The sequence below is a fragment of the Gobius niger genome (genome assembly GCF_951799975.1).
Source record: "Gobius niger genome assembly, chromosome: 22".
In the NCBI taxonomy this organism is placed as follows: domain Eukaryota; kingdom Metazoa; phylum Chordata; class Actinopteri; order Gobiiformes; family Gobiidae; genus Gobius; species Gobius niger.
The window spans coordinates 8,924,399-8,943,125 of record NC_136873.1 but is presented as its reverse complement, the minus strand read 5'-3'; the positions used below and the strand labels follow the sequence as shown (position 1 = coordinate 8,943,125).

Here is an 18,727-nt window from a genome sequence, read left to right as displayed (position 1 = left end):
TTTTTCAAGGACGTTTGACGTTTTTCTCATTTTCCATGCGTTTTCCATGACTTGAAAAGAGAGTTTTTTTTCCAGGTTTTCCAGATTTTCAAGGACGCGTGGGAACCCTGTTGAAATGTGACGGGGAGCCAGAAAGAGGTGAAAGAGGTGAAAGAGGAGAAAGAGGGGGTAATGTGTGACCGTCTGCTAGATCCTGATAAAGCTACGCTGCAGTTACAACACATGCCTTTCAGTCATGTGACCGTTGTTGTTATGGCAGCCATTTTGAATACCGAAGCAGCATTATCTAGTACTACCACATGTAACAATATCTCTACTGTGAAAATAACGACTGATTAACAGGGACATTTTTGTGAGTCAGTGTTTAAGATGTTAGCATTCTACCGGTTAGCATTTAGCTTCAACAGCTCAGCTCCGACCTCTCCAAGAGAAAGCCCTGAACCACACTCCAAACCTTTGCTACAACTTGTTCCTCAGTGTTCACACATGTGTTAATCATGTTTGGTTGACAGTTTCTAACCGGTAGCACGCTAACGTCTCGAGCAGCTTAAACACTGACTCGGACTCAAAAATCACAGAGAAAGGTTTCCTCTTCGATGAGTTAGTTTAGCCTGCATAATGCTACTTCAGTATTCAAAATGGCCGCCGGAATGATGTCATTGGAAACGCATGTATAGAAACAATAATCTAAACGAGAACCACCAACTCAAGATCAGATAAAAATCGGCCTTAACTTAGCGATATTTCTCAAGTGACAGAAAAAACAATGAATAAAACGAGAGAATGTTCTGTTGGTCAAATAGGACGACGCCCCCTTCAGGACTGTCCCAGATAAACCAGTCACTACTAAACGACCGCTATGAGTCTGTGGCGTTACCTGTTCCAGCGTGGCGGCGAAGCCCTGGCGGTCGGCGACGTACGGCAGACCGTGGACCAGCCCCACCTTCTCCGTCATCTGATTGGTCAGATCTGTGAGAGTGTCGGGTTTCACTGCGGAGAGACGAGGCGCGGGTCGTTACCAGAGTCACGTGACTTTAACGCCACTGAGGGGGCGGGACTTTAACGCCACTGAGGGGGCGGGACTTTAACGCCACTGAGGGGGCGTGGCTTTAACGCCCCACAGTGACCCTGAGGGGGCGTGACTTTAACGCCACTGAGGGGGCGTGGCTTTAACGCCACTGCGGGGGCGTGGCTTTAACGCCACTGAGGGGGCGTGGCTTTAACGCCACTGAGGGGGCGTGGCTTTAACGCCACTGAGGGGGCGTGGCTTTAACGCCACTGAGGGGGCGTGACTTTAACGCCACTGAGGGGGCGTGACTTTAACGCCACTGAGGGGGCGTGGCTTTAACGCCCCACAGTGACCCTGAGGGGGCGTGACTTTAACGCCACTGAGGGGGGCGTGACTTTAACGCCACTGAGGGGGCGTGGCTTTAACGCCCCACAGTGACCCTGAGGGGGCGTGACTTTAACGCCACTGAGGGGGGCGTGACTTTAACGCCACTGAGGGGGCGTGGCTTTAACGCCCCACAGTGACCCTGAAGGGGCGTGGCTTTAACGCCCCACAGTGACCCTGAGGGGGCGTGGCTTTAACGCCCCACAGTGACCCTGAAGGGGCGTGGCTTTAACGCCCCACAGTGACCCTGAAGGGGCGTGGCGTTAACGCCCCACAGTGACCATGAAGGGGCGTGGCTTTAACGCCCCACAGTGACCCTGAGGGGGCGTGGCTTTAACGCCCCACAGTGACCCTGAGGGGGCGTGGCTTTAACGCCCCACAGTGACCCTGAAGGGGGCGTGACTTTAACGCCCCACAGTGACCCTGAGGGGGCGTGGCTTTAACGCCCCACAGTGACCCTGAGGGGGCGTGACTTTAACGCCCCACAGTGACCCTGAGGGGGCGTGGCTTTAACGCCCCACAGTGACCCTGAAGGGGCGTGGCTTTAACGCCCCACAGTGACCCTGAAGGGGCGTGGCGTTAACGCCCCACAGTGACCATGAAGGGGCGTGGCTTTAACGCCCCACAGTGACCCTGAGGGGGCGTGGCTTTAACGCCCCACAGTGACCCTGAGGGGGCGTGGCTTTAACGCCCCACAGTGACCCTGAAGGGGGCGTGACTTTAACGCCCCACAGTGACCCTGAGGGGGCGTGGCTTTAACGCCCCACAGTGACCCTGAAGGGGCGGGCTTTAACGCCTCACAGTGACCCTGAAGGGGCGTGGCTTTAACGCCCCACAGTGACCCTGAAGGGGGCGTGACTTTAACGCCCCACAGTGACCCTGAGGGGGCGTGGCTTTAACGCCCCACAGTGACCCTGAAGGGGGCGTGACTTTAACGCCCCACAGTGACCCTGAGGGGGCGTGGCTTTAACGCCCCACAGTGACCCTGAAGGGGCGGGCTTTAACGCCCCACAGTGACCCTGAAGGGGCGGGCTTTAACGCCCCACAGTGACCCTGAAGGGGCGTGGTTTTAACGCCCCACAGTGACCCTGAGGGGGCGTGGCTTTAACGCCCCACAGTGACCCTGAAGGGGCGTGGCTTTAACGCCCCACAGTGACCCTGAAGGGGCGTGGCTTTAACGCCTCACAGTGACCCTGAAGGGGCGTGGCTTTAACGCCTCACAGTGACCCTGAAGGGGCGTGGCTTTAACGCCTCACAGTGACCCTGAAGGGGCGTGGCTTTAACGCCCCACAGTGACCCTGAAGGGGCGTGGCTTTAACGCCCCACAGTGACCCTGAAGGGGCGTGGCTTTAACGCCTCACAGTGACCCTGAAGGGGCGTGGCTTTAACGCCTCACAGTGACCCTGAAGGGGCGTGGCTTTAACGCCCCACAGTGACCCTGAAGGGGGCGTGGCTTTAACGCCTCACAGTGACCCTGAAGGGGCGTGGCTTTAACGCCCCACAGTGACCCTGAGGGGGCGTGGCTTTAACGCCCCACAGTGACCCTGAGGGGGCGTGGCTTTAACGCCCCACAGTGACCCTGAAGGGGCGTGGCTTTAACGCCCCACAGTGACCCTGAAGGGGCGTGGCTTTAACGCCTCACAGTGACCCTGAAGGGGCGTGGCGTTAACGCCCCACAGTGACCCTGAAGGGGGCGTGGCTTTAACGCCTCACAGTGACCCTGAGGGGGCGTGGCTTTAACGCCTCACAGTGACCCTGAAGGGGCGTGGCTTTAACGCCCCACAGTGACCCTGAAGGGGCGTGGCTTTAACGCCCCACAGTGACCCTGAGGGGGCGTGGCTTTAACGCCCCACAGTGACCCTGAAGGGGCGTGGCTTTAACGCCCCACAGTGACCCTGAAGGGGCGTGGCTTTAACGCCCCACAGTGACCCTGAGGGGGCGTGACTTTAACGCCCCACAGTGACCCTGAAGGGGCGTGGCTTTAACGCCCCACAGTGACCCTGAAGGGGCGTGGCTTTAACGCCCCACAGTGACCCTGAGGGGGCGTGGCTTTAACGCCCCACAGTGACCCTGAGGGGGCGTGGCTTTAACGCCCCACAGTGACCCTGAGGGGGCGTGACTTTAAGGCCCCACAGTGACCCTGAAGGGGCGTGGCTTTAACGCCCCACAGTGACCCTGAGGGGGCGTGGCTTTAACGCCCCACAGTGACCCTGAGGGGGCGTGGCTTTAACGCCCCACAGTGACCCTGAAGGGGCGTGGCTTTAACGCCCCACAGTGACCCTGAGGGGGCGTGACTTTAACGCCACTGAGGGGGCGTGGCTTTAACGCCCCACAGTGACCCTGAGGGGGCGTGGCTTTAACTCCCCACAGTGACCCTGAAGGGGCGTGGCATTAACTCCCCACAGTGACCCTGAGGGGGCGTGGCGTTAACGCCCCACAGTGACCCTGAGGGGGCGTGGCGTTAACGCCCCACAGTGACCCTGAAGGGGCGTGGCTTTAAGGCCCCACAGTGACCCTGAAGGGGCGTGGTTTTAACGCCCCACAGTGACCCTGAAGGGGCGTGGCTTTAACGCCCCACAGTGACCCTGAGGGGGCGTGGTTTTAACGCCCCACAGTGACCCTGAGGGGGCGTGGCTTTAACGCCCCACAGTGACCCTGAGGGGGCGTGACTTTAACGCCACTGAGGGGGCGTGGCTTTAACTCCCCACAGTGACCCTGAGGGGGCGTGGCATTAACGCCCCACAGTGACCCTGAGGGGGCGTGGCGTTAACGCCCCACAGTGACCCTGAAGGGGCGTGGCTTTAAGGCCCCACAGTGACCCTGAAGGGGCGTGACTTTAACGGCACTGAGGGGGCGTGGCTTTAACGCCCCACAGTGACCCTGAGGGGGCGTGGCTTTAACGCCCCACAGTGACCCTGAGGGGGCGTGGCGTTAACGCCCCACAGTGACCCTGAAGGGGCGTGACTTTAACGGCACTGAGGGGGCGTGGCTTTAACGCCCCACAGTGACCCTGAAGGGGCGTGGCTTTAACGCCCCACAGTGACCCTGAGGGGGCGTGGCGTTAACGCCCCACAGTGACCCTGAAGGGGCGTGGCTTTAAGGCCCCACAGTGACCCTGAAGGGGCGTGGCTTTAACGCCCCTCAGTGACCCTGAAGGGGCGTGGCTTTAACTCCCCACAGTGACCCTGAAGGGGCGTGGCATTAACGCCCCACAGTGACCCTGAGGGGGCGTGGCTTTAACGCCCCACAGTGACCCTGAGGGGGCGTGACTTTAACGCCACTGAGGGGGCGTGGCTTTAACTCCCCACAGTGACCCTGAAGGGGCGTGGCATTAACGCCCCACAGTGACCCTGAAGGGGCGTGGCATTAACGCCCCACAGTGACCCTGAGGGGGCGTGGCTTTAACGCCTCACAGTGACCCTGAAGGGGCGTGGCTTTAACGCCCCACAGTGACCCTGAAGGGGCGTGGCTTTAACGCCTCACAGTGACCCTGAAGGGGCGTGGCTTTAACGCCCCACAGTGACCCTGAAGGGGCGTGGCTTTAACGCCTCACAGTGACCCTGAAGGGGCGTGGCTTTAACGCCCCACAGTGACCCTGAAGGGGCGTGGCTTTAACGCCCCACAGTGACCCTGAGGGGGCGTGACTTTAACGCCCCACAGTGACCCTGAAGGGGCGTGACTTTAACGCCTCACAGTGACCCTGAAGGGGCGTGGCATTAACGCCCCACAGTGACCCTGAGGGGGCGTGGCTTTAACGCCCCACAGTGACCCTGAAGGGGCGTGGCATTAACGCCCCACAGTGACCCTGAAGGGGCGTGGACTCACCGCGGATGCCGCTGTCGCAGATCCACACCAGGCCGTATTTGGCGCCCTCGTACCCGGGCATCAGGTTGTTGATCTTGGGGTTGATGCCCACCTTCTTTCCCCCTGAACACAGACAGCCTTTAAGTTAGCGGTGCTAGCTAGCCTTTAGTAATGTAAGAAGTCGTTAGCTAGCCATTAGTAAGAAGTAAAAAGGCGTTAGCTAGCCGTTAGTAAGAAGTAATAAGGGGTTAGTTAGCCTTTAGTAAGAAGGCATGAGCTAGCCATTAGTAAGAAGTAATAAGGGGTTAGTTAGCCTTTAGTAAGAAGGCGTGAGCTAGCCATTAGTAAGAAGTAATAAGTCACTAGCTAGCCGTTAGTAAGAAGTAATAAGTCACTAGCTAGCCGTTAGTAAGAAGTAATAAGGCGCTAGTAAGAAGTAATAAGGCGTTAGTTAGCCGTTAGTAAGAAGTAATAAGGCGCTAGTAAGAAGTAATAAGGCGTTAGTTAGCCGTTAGTAAGAAGTAATAAGGCGCTAGTAAGAAGTAATAAGGCGTTAGTTAGCCGTTAGTAAGAATTAATAAGGCGTTAGTAAGAAGTAATAAGGCGCTAAGTAGCCGTTGGTAATTAGCCGTTACTAAGGAGTAATAAGGCGTTAGTTAGCCGTTAGTAAGAAGTAATAAGGCGCTAGTTAGCCGTTACTAAGAAGTAATAAGGCGTTAGTTAGCCGTTAGTAAGAAGTAATAAGGCGTTAGTTAGCCGTTAGTAAGAAGTAATAAGGCGTTAGTTAGCCGTTAGTAAGAAGTAATAAGGCGTTAGTTAGCCGTTAGTAAGAAGTAATAAGGCGTTAGTTAGCCGTTACTAAGGAGTAATAAGGCGTTAGTTAGCCGTTAGTAAGAAGTAATAAGGCGCTAGTTAGCCGTTACTAAGAAGTAATAAGGCGTTAGTTAGCCGTTAGTAAGAAGTAATAAGGCGTTAGTTAGCCGTTAGTAAGAAGTAATAAGGCGTTAGTTAGCCGTTAGTAAGAAGTAATAAGGCGTTAGTTAGCCGTTAGTAAGAAGTAATAAGGCGTTAGTTAGCCGTTAGTAAGAAGTAATAAGGCGTTAGTTAGCCGTTACTAAGGAGTAATAAGGCGTTAGTTAGCCGTTAGTAAGAAGTAATAAGGCGTTAGTTAGCCGTTAGTAAGAAGTAATAAGGCGCTAGTTAGCCGTTACTAAGAAGTAATAAGGCGCTAGTTAGCCGTTACTAAGAAGTAATAAGGCGTTAGTTAGCCGTTAGTAAGAAGTAATAAGGCGTTAGTTAGCCGTTAGTAAGAAGTAATAAGGCGTTAGTTAGCCGTTACTAAGGAGTAATAAGGCGTTAGTTAGCCGTTAGTAAGAAGTAATAAGGCGCTAGTTAGCCGTTACTAAGAAGTAATAAGGCGTTAGTTAGCCGTTAGTAAGAAGTAATAAGGCGTTAGTTAGCCGTTACTAAGAAGTAATAAGGCGTTAGCTAGCCGTTAGTAAGAAGTAATAAGGCATTAATTAGCCGTTACTAAGAAGTAATAAGGGGTTAGCTAGCCGTTAGTAAGAAGTAATAAGGCATTAATTAGCCGTTACTAAGAAGTAATAAGGGGTTAGCTAGCCGTTAGTAAGAAGTAATAAGGCGTTAGTTAGCCGTTACTAAGAAGTAATAAGGGGTTAGCTAGCCGCTAGTAAGAAGTAATAAGGCGTTAGTTACCGATGAAGAGCCGCGCGTCCACGCCCGGATATTTGCCCAGCAGTTTCTTACAGACTTCCACAGCCGGGTCGTCCTGGTCCTGGACGCACAGCAGGATCTCGAACTGTAACCAGAGGAACCTTCAGAGAGGTACTTCTATATACTTCTATATACTGCTATATACTGCTATATACTGCTATATACTGCTATATACTGCTATATACTGCTATATACTGCTACATACTGCTATATACTGCTATATACTGTAACCAGAGGAACCTTCAGAGATGTACTTCTATATACTTCTATATACTTCTATATACTTCTATATACTTCTATATACTGCTATATACTTCTATATACTTCTATATACTGCTATATACTGCTATATACTGCTATATACTGCTATATACTGCTATATACTGTAACCAGAGGAACCTTCAGAGATGTACTTCTATATACTTCTATATACTTCTATATACTGCTATATACTGCTATATACTGTAACCAGAGGAACCTTCAGAGAGGTACTTCTATATACTGCTATATACTGCTATATACTTCTATATACTGCTATATACTACTATATACTGCTATATACTGCTATATACTGCTATATACTGCTATATACTGCTATATACTGTAACCAGAGGAACCTTCAGACATGTACTTCTATATACTGCTATATACTGTAACCAGAGGAACCTTCAGAGATACACTGCTATACTGTCCTCCTCCTCCTCCTCCTCCTCCTCCTCCTCCTCCTCCTCCTCCTCCTCCTCCTCCTCCTCCTCCTCCTCCTCCTCCTCCTCCTCCTCCTCCTCTCCCCCCTCACCTTGGGATAGTCCAGAGTGAAGAACGTCTCCAGGTTGGACACGAGGTTTGGGTCGACTCCTTTGAGCGGCTTCAGCAGCGACACTCCACTGAACTGAGCGAACGGCAGCTTCACCTCGGAGCGCTTCCGGTGCAGGTGCAGCCTCCTACAAAGGTCACATGACAAGTCAGACTCCTACAAAGGTCACATGACAACTCAGCCTCCTACAAAGGTCACATGACAGTTCAGCCTCCTACAAAGGTCACATGACAACTCAGCCTCCTACAAAGGTCACATGACAACTCAGACTCCTACAAAGGTCACATGACAACTCAGACTGCTACAAAGGTCACATGACAACTCAGACTCCTACAAAGGTCACATGACAACTCAGACTCCTACAAAAGGTCACATGACAGTTCAGCCTCCTACAAAGGTCACATGACAGTTCAGCCTCCTACAAAGGTCACATGACAGTTCAGCCTCCTACAAAGGTCACATGACAAGTCAGACTCCTACAAAGGTCACATGACAACTCAGCCTCCTACAAAAGGTCACATGACAACTCAGCCTCCTACAAAAGGTCACATGACAACTCAGACTCCTACAAAGGTCACATGACAACTCAGACTGCTACAAAGGTCACACGACAACTCAGCCTCCTACAAAGGTCACATGACAACTCAGCCTCCTACAAAGGTCACATGACAACTCAGACTCCTACAAAGGTCACATGACAACTCAGCCTCCTACAAAGGTCACATGACAACTCAGACTCCTACAAAGGTCACATGACAACTCAGCCTCCTACAAAGGTCAGATGACAACTCAGCCTCCTACAAAGGTCACATGACAACTCAGACTCCTACAAAGGTCACATGACAACTCAGACTCCTACAAAGGTCACATGACAACTCAGACTGCTACAAAGGTCACATGACAACTCAGACTGCTACAAAGGTCACATGACAACTCAGCCTCCTACAAAGGTCACACGACAACTCAGACTCCTACAAAGGTCACATGACAACTCAGACTGCTAAAAAGGTCACATGACAACTCAGCCTCCTACAAAGGTCACACGACAACTCAGCCTCCTACAAAGGTCACAGGACAACTCAGCCTCCTACAAAGGTCACATGACAACTCAGCCTCCTACAAAGGTCACATGACAACTCAGCCTCCTACAAAGGTCACATGACAACTCAGCCTCCTACAAAGGTCACATGACAACTCAGCCTCCTACAAAGGTCACATGACAACTCAGCCTCCTACAAAGGTCACATGACAACTCAGCCTCCTACAAAGGTCACATGACAACTCAGCCTCCTACAAAGGTCACATGACAACTCAGCCTCCTACAAAGGTCACATGACAACTCAGCCTCCTACAAAGGTCACATGAAAACTCAGCCTCCTACAAAGGTCACATGAAAACTCAGCCTCCTACAAAGGTCACATGACAACTCACACTCCTACAAAGGTCACATGACAACTCAGCCTCCTACAAAGGTCACATGACAACTCAGACTCCTACAAAGGTCACATGACAACTCAGCCTCCTACAAAGGTCACATGACAACTCAGCCTCCTACAAAGGTCACATGACAACTCACACTCCTACAAAGGTCACATGACAACTCAGCCTCCTACAAAGGTCACATGACAACTCAGACTCCTACAAAGGTCACATGACAACTCAGACTCCTACAAAGGTCACATGACAACTCAGACTCCTACAAAGGTCACATTAGAACAGTTCAGCCTCCTACAAAGGTCACATGACAACTCAGCCTCCTACAAAGGTCACACGACAACTCAGCCTCCTACAAAGGTCACATGACAACTCAGCCTCCTACAAAGGTCACATGACAACTCAGACTCCTACAAAGGTCACATGACAACTCAGACTCCTACAAAGGTCACATGACAACTCAGACTCCTACAAAGGTCACATGACAACTCAGCCTCCTACAAAGGTCACATGACAACTCAGCCTCCTACAAAGGTCACATGACAACTCAGACTCCTACAAAGGTCACACGACAACTCAGACTCCTACAAAGGTCACACGACAACTCAGACTCCTACAAAGGTCACATGACAACTCAGCCTCCTACAAAGGTCACATGACAACTCAGACTCCTACAAAGGTCACATGACAACTCAGCCTCCTACAAAGGTCACATGACAACTCAGCCTCCTACAAAGGTCACATGACAACTCAGCCTCCTACAAAGGTCACACGACAACTCAGCCTCCTACAAAGGTCACATAAGAACAGCCTCCTACAAAGGTCACATGACAACTCAGAGTCCTACAAAGGTCACATGACAACTCAGCCTCCTACAAAGGTCACATGACAACTCAGCCTCCTACAAAGGTCACATAAGAACAGCCTCCTACAAAGGTCATATGACAACTCAGACTGCTACAAAGGTCACATGACAACTCAGCCTCCTACAAAGGTCACATGACAACTCAGCCTCCTACAAAGGTCACATGACAACTCAGACTCCTACAAAGGTCACATGACAACTCAGACTCCTACAAAGGTCACACGAGAACAAGTCAGCCTCCTACAAAGGTCACATGACAACTCAGACTCCTACAAAGGTCACATGACAACTCAGACTCCTAAAAAGGTCACATGACAACTCAGACTCCTACAAAGATCACATGACAACTCAGACTCCTACAAAGGTCACATGACAACTCAGCCTCCTACAAAGGTCACATGACAACTCAGCCTCCTACAAAGGTCACATAAGAACAACTCAGCCTCCTACAAAGGTCACATGACAACTCAGCCTCCTACAAAGGTCACATAAGAACAACTCAGACTCCTACAAAGGTCACATAAGAACAACTCAGCCTCCTACAAAGGTCACATGACAACTCAGCCTCCTACAAAGGTCACATGACAACTCAGCCTCCTACAAAGGTCACATGACAACTCAGACTGCTACAAAGGTCACATCAGAACAACTCAGACTGCTACAAAGGTCACATGACAACTCAGACTGCTACAAAGGTCACATCAGAACAACTCAGACTGCTACAAAGGTCACATGACAACTCAGCCTCCTACAAAGGTCACATGACAACTCAGACTCCTACAAAGGTCACACGACAACTCAGCCTCCTACAAAGGTCACATGACAACTCAGCCTCCTACAAAGGTCACATGACAACTCAGCCTCCTACAAAGGTCACATGACAACTCAGCCTCCTACAAAGGTCACATAAGAACAACTCAGCCTCCTACAAAGGTCACATGACAACTCAGCCTCCTACAAAGGTCACATGACAAGTCAGCCTCCTACAAAGGTCACATGACAACTCAGCCTCCTACAAAGGTCACATGACAAGTCAGCCTCCTACAAAGGTCACATGACAACTCAGACTCCTACAAAGGTCACATGACAAGTCAGACTCCTACAAAGGTCACATGACAACTCAGCCTCCTACAAAGGTCACATGACAAGTCAGACTCCTACAAAGGTCACATGACAACTCAGCCTCCTACAAAGGTCACATGACAACTCAGACTCCTACAAAGGTCACATGACAACTCAGACTCCTACAAAGGTCACATGACAACTCAGCCTCCTACAAAGGTCACATGACAACTCAGCCTCCTACAAAGGTCACATGACAACTCAGCCTCCTACAAAGGTCACATAAGAAACACTCAGCCTCCTACAAAGGTCACACGACAACTCAGACTCCTACAAAGGTCACATGACAACTCAGCCTCCTACAAAGGTCACATGACAACTCAGCCTCCTACAAAGGTCACATGACAACTCAGACTCCTACAAAGGTCACACGACAACTCAGCCTCCTACAAAGGTCACATGACAACTCAGCCTCCTACAAAGGTCACACGACAACTCAGACTCCTACAAAGGTCACACGACAACTCAGACTCCTACAAAGGTCACATGACAACTCAGCCTCCTACAAAGGTCACACGACAACTCAGACTCCTACAAAGGTCACATGACAACTCAGCCTCCTACAAAGGTCACATGACAACTCAGCCTCCTACAAAGATCACATGACAACTCAGCCTCCTACAAAGGTCACATGACAACTCAGCCTCCTACAAAGGTCACATGACAACTCAGCCTCCTACAAAGGTCACATGACAAGTCAGCCTCCTACAAAGGTCACATGACAACTCAGCCTCCTACAAAGGTCACATCAGAACAGCCTCCTACAAAGGTCACATAAGACTCCACACTTCACAGACTCCACACGACCACATAGGATTTCTTCCCTAATAACTATGGCTGCGTATCCACCGTTACATTTTTTTTTCCGATACCGATTCCTGAACGATACTTGGTTTCCGATACCAACACTAAAATATTTGTCTAGAACCAGAAAACAAAGCAATGATGTGTGGAAGTTCTGCACATTTACAACATCAGGTCCATCTCCAACGTCGAGAAATGTGGGGAAAATGGGAATAATTTAAGGAAAGCAGTGTTGGGGCAAAAATAGGGAAAATACTAGTAATAAAGAAAAAAATTGTGGCAAAAAAAAGGAAAACATTGAGCAAAAAATAGGTGGAAATGGGGGGAAAATCATTTAATTAGGTAGTCTTTTGATACTGTACTTAGATTTTTCCCATTCCGTTAATAATTTCCCCATTTTTGCCCCATTCTTTTTTTACACAATTTGCATCTTTTCGCCGTTTCACCACAGCGTCTCGCCTGAAAGCGCCGCAGTTACACGTCTTACACCATCACACTGAAGAATGAGGAACAGAACCAGACTGAAGAGGAAGTGAGGGCTTTCTGTGGTGGAGAAATGGACGGTGAATCCGCGGTTGCAGATCTTTCCCGACATCTTAAGACTTCTCAGGAGTCACGCCGAGCTCCGTGCCATTCACCGCCGCCGTGTGACCATCATGTGACGCCTTCATCCGCCGCGTGATTAAACCTCACTGATTTCACCCACTTTCCCCCCGATGTGGAGCTGCAGGAGGTTTTCAGAGGAGTTCAGAGGATACTCTCCACACTTCTTAGCCTCTTTCCCACATCTACACAATCCATTATTTCCAATACTTTTGTCGGAAAACAGAACAATGTGTGGAAGATCTGCACATTTACAATATCAGGTTCATCTTTAATGTCAAGAAATGGGGGGAAAACAGGGGGATACTGCATAAAAAATTGAATATTTTCCCTTCTTTCGATACAAGTAGAACCTAAACCTTTTTTCCAAGACCAAAAAATCCATCAAAAAAGTGACAAAAATCCAGCAAAAAAGAACAAAAATCCATCAAAAAAATGACAAAAATCCTTCAAAAAAATAAGACAAAAATCCATCAAAAAAGTGACAAAAATCCATCAAAAAAATGACAAAAATCCATAAAAAAATGACAAAAATCCATCAAAAAAGTGACAAAAATCCATCAAAAAAGTGACAAAAATCCTTCAAAAAAAGTGACAAAAATCCATCAAAAAAGTGACAAAAATCCATCAAAAAAGTGACAAAAATCCATCAAAAAAATGACAAAAATCCATCAAAAAAAAGACAAAAATCCATCAAAAAAGTGACAAAAATCCATCAAAAAAATGACAAAAATCCATCAAAAAAAATGACAAAAATCCATCAAAAAAATGACAAAAATCCATCAAAAAAAAGACAAAAATCCATCAAAAAAATGACAAAAATCCATCAAAAAAAGACAAAAATCAATCAAAAAAGTGACAAAAATCCTTCAAAAAAATGACAAAAATCCAGCAAAAAAGTGACAAAAATCCATCAAAAAAATGACAAAAATCCATCAAAAAAAAGACAAAAATCCATCAAAAAAATGACAAAAATCCATCAAAAAAAGACAAAAATCAATCAAAAAAGTGACAAAAATCCTTCAAAAAAGTGACAAAAATCCAGCAAAAAAGTGACAAAAATCCATCAAAAAAGTGACAAAAATCCAGCAAAAAAATGACAAAAATCCATCAAAAACCGGGATCAAGGGTGAAAAAATTTAGAAAAGAAAAACGTCTCTGAGTTTTGAGTTCATGGCCAGACAAATCAGCAGGAATTAGATATCGTAAAATACACAAATCTTAAAGGGATATTTCAGGGCCTCATTTCCTTGTTATCCAGAGAGTTGCTGATTTCTACAGATGTTTTTTTTTTTGTGTAATTCATGCAAAAAGTCTCATATTTGGCTCCCGAATAAAAACAAATCCAGTGTTGAATCTCACAGCAGGTGCTACTATGGTAGAGCTTTTAGGTATCACTTCAGATCAGGGGTGTCCAAAGTGCGGCCCGTCTTGTTCTATTGCCACACATTGCCAGAGATGGTCATTTTACTCCAATTTGAATAATTCCACGCAGTTAAAACCTCAAAAATGAACATTTGTTGTGGGACTGAGCCGGCGTTATGGTTCTAAGTGTGTGGAATGGTTTAAACCTCTCTTAAATACACGCAGTTGGACGTTTGAATGCATTACCCACTGATCTGTGGCCCGCCATGCCTTATACATGTCAGTATACGACCCCCGGGGAAAAGGTTTGGACACCCCTGCTTTAGATGAGAAACATGTGGACAACATCATTACTGAAATAGGAAATGTTCTCTCAGTTATAAGATGTGCAGGACTACATGACGAACACAGAAAGTCATTGTTTTACATGGAAAGTGACTAAACAAATAAGCCAAGCTCCGGTTCTGTCATATCTTGAGTGTTGCCCAATTGGCTTGTTGCACGGTGTGGCTATGCTAGCTCCTCTGACCTGAAGGTGTGAGCGCCTGGACTTCCTGTCTGTTTTCTTTTCCTGGAATAATAATCATATTTTCTAAAGATTATGTTGTGGGCGGTGAGTTCCCGGTAGACGATCATTTACTGTGTTCAAATCATGAAGTTCAGATCAGAGACGCCTGTGATCATGAAGGATTGAGAGTTTGTCTTGAAGCTAAAGGCTAACATGCTATAAAAATATATATAAAGGCACTATTTCAAGTTGTGTAAAGCATTAACCGCTTAACTCCCACCTGAACCGAGCACGTTTTCTCGACGAAAACAATGATGGAAAAGTGGCAAAAATGTCACAAAAATGTCACAACATGATCAAAAAATGACAAAAATGTGATAAAAATGTCACAAGAAATTGACAAAAAATTGACAAAAAATGACAAAAATGTGATAAAAATTTGACAAAAAAGTGACAAAAATTTGACAAAAATGTGACAAAAAAATGGCAAAAATGTGACAAAAATGTGACAAAAAAGGGACGAAAATGTGATAAAAATGTGATAAAAATTTGACAAAAAAAATGTGACAAAAAAAATGTGACCAAAAAATGACAAAAAAGTGACAAAAATGATGGGAAAAAAAATCTGATGACGTGAGGAAAAAAGATCCTCTCGGTTTAGGCGGGAGTTAAGAGGTTAAATTAAATTCAAGACAAACTCACTGATCCTCAAAAACATAAACGTCTCCTCTATGGAAATATTTCTACCAGGAACTCACTGGTCTGAGCTCATCTTCATGGAAATGAACACGAACAGGAAGTACTAGCGCCCACAGCTTCAGCTCAGAGGAACTAGCGTAGCCACATTGTGCAACAGGCCGATAGTGTGGCTGCACGATATTGGAAATTAGTGCGATATGCGATATGGGTGTCTAGTATTACGATGACGATATTATATTCTTTCACCTAAAAATGCTGTCTGCAGGAATCGCTAGAGAAAATCTATTAAAAAAATTAAAAAAATCCGGAATTGCAACTCGACTTCGACTTGATATCGCCTGTCGAACTCCTTTGGCATTTCTAAAAAGCCTCTTTACACACCACGTTAACGGAGACTGTGCATTTGCCTACGTATGGCGTAATGGCTGCAGTTAATGCTTTGTGTCGCTTCCATGTTTTCTCATAAGGAGCGACAGAAGCCAAACTGTCGCTAATGTTTGTTTGCGGGTTTGCCTTTCCTTTCAGTGACTTTACCGGAGTTGTCTGCGGCGTTTTATACACAGCGCAAAGTTCCTTGTGATTGTGTTGTAAGTGGCTGTGGAGATTAGTCGTGTTCCCCCTCGACGTGGCCACTCTTTCTCGACACCAAAGTCATGCTGAATCGACTCGAGTGGTTGTCAGTAAAAGATCGATTATCGTATTGACTTTCTTCAAAAACATAACAGCATCAAAGCGGCTCAAAATTCTTTACCAGAGACTCTTATTTAGCAAAGACAAACACGAATATCCAACTAGACGCGCCTTAGTTTGACCAAAAGTACATTCAAACTGTGCTCAGAAAACATGTATGTGCAGAGCAATGCATGCTGGGAATCCTGAAACTATGCTCGTAAACATAAAAACATTCAAATCGGCATTGAAAAAAATGTCATCTACAACTGTGGCTTGAGATTTGATACATTATTGTTCAATTATGCCAAGAAAGTAGTTATTATGAATTGTGATACAGTGATATATAACAAAAATCCATCAAAAAAGTGACAAAAATCCATCAAAAAAATGAAAAAAATCCATCAAAAAAATGACAAAAATCCATCAAAAAAGTGACAAAAATCCATCAAAAAAGTGACAAAAATCCATCAAAAAAATGACAAAAATCCATCAAAAAAGTGACAAAAATCCATCAAAAAAGTGACAAAAATCCATCAAAAAAGTGACAAAAATCCATCAAAAAAGTGACAAAAATCCATCAAAAAGTGACAAAAATCCTTCAAAAAAGTGACAAAAATCCATCAAAAAAGTGACAAAAATCCATCAAAAAAGTGACAAAAATCCATCAAAAAAAGTGACAAAAATCCATCAAAAAAAGTGACAAAAATCCATCAAAAAAGTGACAAAAATCCATCAAAAAAGTGACAAAAATCCATCAAAAAAGTGACAAAAATCCATCAAAAAAGTGACAAAAATCCATCAAAAAAGTGACAAAAATCCATCAAAAAAGTGACAAAAATCCATCAAAAAAGTGACAAAAATCCATCAAAAAAGTGACAAAAATCCAGCAAAAAAGTGACAAAAATCCATCAAAAAAGTGACAAAAATCCATCAAAAAAATGACAAAAATCCATCAAAAAAGTGACAAAAATCCATCAAAAAAGTGACAAAAATCCATCAAAAAAGTGACAAAAATCCATCAAAAAAGTGACAAAAATCCATCAAAAAGTGACAAAAATCCTTCAAAAAAGTGACAAAAATCCATCAAAAAAGTGACAAAAATCCATCAAAAAAGTGACAAAAATCCATCAAAAAAGTGACAAAAATCCATCAAAAAAGTGACAAAAATCCATCAAAAAAAGTGACAAAAATCCATCAAAAAAAGTGACAAAAATCCATCAAAAAAGTGACAAAAATCCATCAAAAAAGTGACAAAAATCCATCAAAAAAGTGACAAAAATCCATCAAAAAAGTGACAAAAATCCATCAAAAAAGTGACAAAAATCCATCAAAAAAGTGACAAAAATCCATCAAAAAAGTGACAAAAATCCATCAAAAAAGTGACAAAAATCCAGCAAAAAAGTGACAAAAATCCAACAAAACAGTGACAAAAATCCATCAAAAAAGTGACAAAAATCCATCAAAAAAGTGACAAAAATCCATCAAAAAAGTGACAAAAATCCATCAAAAAAGTGACAAAAATCCAGCAAAAAAGTGACAAAAATCCATCAAAAAAGTGACAAAAATCCATCAAAAAAGTGACAAAAATCCAGCAAAAAAGTGACAAAAATCCATCAAAAAAGTGACAAAAATCCATCAAAAAAAAGACAAAAATCCATCAAAAAAAGTGAAAAAAATCGTTCAAAAAAATGACAAAAATCCATCAAAAAGTGACAAAAATCGTTCAAAAAAGTGACAAAAATCCATCAAAAAAGTGACAAAAATCCATCAAAAAAAGTGACAAAAATCCATCAAAAAAGTGACAAAAATCCATCAAAAAAAGTGACAAAAATCCTTCAAAAAAAATGACAAAAATCCATCAAAAAGTGACAAAAATCGTTCAAAAAAGTGACAAAAATCCTTCAAAAAAGTGACAAAAATCCTTCAAAAAAGTGACAAAAATCCATCAAAAAAGTGACAAAAATCCATCAAAAAAGTGACAAAAATCCATCAAAAAAGTGACAAAAATCCATCAAAAAAGTGACAAAAATCCATCAAAAAAGTGACAAAAATCCATCAAAAAAGTGACAAAAATCCAGCAAAAAAGTGACAAAAATCCATCAAAAAAGTGACAAAAATCCATCAAAAAAGTGACAAAAATCCAGCAAAAAAGTGACAAAAATCCATCAAAAAAGTGACAAAAATCCATCAAAAAAAAGACAAAAATCCATCAAAAAAAGTGAAAAAAATCGTTCAAAAAAGTGACAAAAATCCATCAAAAAAGTGACAAAAATCCATCAAAAAAGGTGACAAAAATCCATCAAAAAATGACAAAAATCCATCAAAAAAATGACAAAAATCCTTCAAAAAAATGACAAAAATCCTTCAAAAAAATGACAAAAATCCTTCAAAAAAATGACAAAAATCCATCAAAAAAGTGACAAAAATCCTTCAAAAAAATGACAAAAATCCATCAAAAAAGTGACAAAAATCCATCAAAAAAGTGACAAAAATCCATCAAAAAAGTGACAAAAATCCAGCAAAAAAGTGACAAAAATCCTTCAAAAAAAATGACAAAAATCCTTCAAAAAAATGACAAAAATCCATCAAAAAAATGACAAAAATCCTTCAAAAAAGTGACAAAAATCCAGCAAAAAAATGACAAAAATCCATCAAAAAAGTGACAAAAATCCATCAAAAAAATGACAAAAATCCATCAAAAAAGTGACAAAAATCCATCAAAAAAGTGACAAAAATCCATCAAAAAAGTGACAAAAATCCATCAAAAAAGTGACAAAAATCCTTCAAAAAAAATGACAAAAATCCTTCAAAAAAATGACAAAAATCCTTCAAAAAAGTGACAAAAATCCATCAAAAAAATGACAAAAATCCATCAAAAAAGTGACAAAAATCCATCAAAAAAATGACAAA

The 18,727-nt window shown here is 44.7% G+C and overlaps 1 protein-coding gene across 1 annotated transcript in view; it reads right to left on the bottom strand.

The window, feature by feature from the left end:
• ugcg (UDP-glucose ceramide glucosyltransferase) overlaps positions 1-18,727 on the bottom strand; it is a 30,969-nt gene that overhangs the window by 10,250 nt on the left and 1,992 nt on the right. Inside the window, exons 2-5 of the mRNA XM_079580988.1 lie at positions 7,728-7,872; positions 6,914-7,016; positions 5,219-5,320; positions 878-990 (exon numbers count right to left, since the gene is read on the bottom strand). Of these exons, the coding sequence (XP_079437114.1) occupies positions 878-990; positions 5,219-5,320; positions 6,914-7,016; positions 7,728-7,872 (463 nt within the window). The remainder of the gene's footprint in view (positions 1-877; positions 991-5,218; positions 5,321-6,913; positions 7,017-7,727; positions 7,873-18,727) is intronic.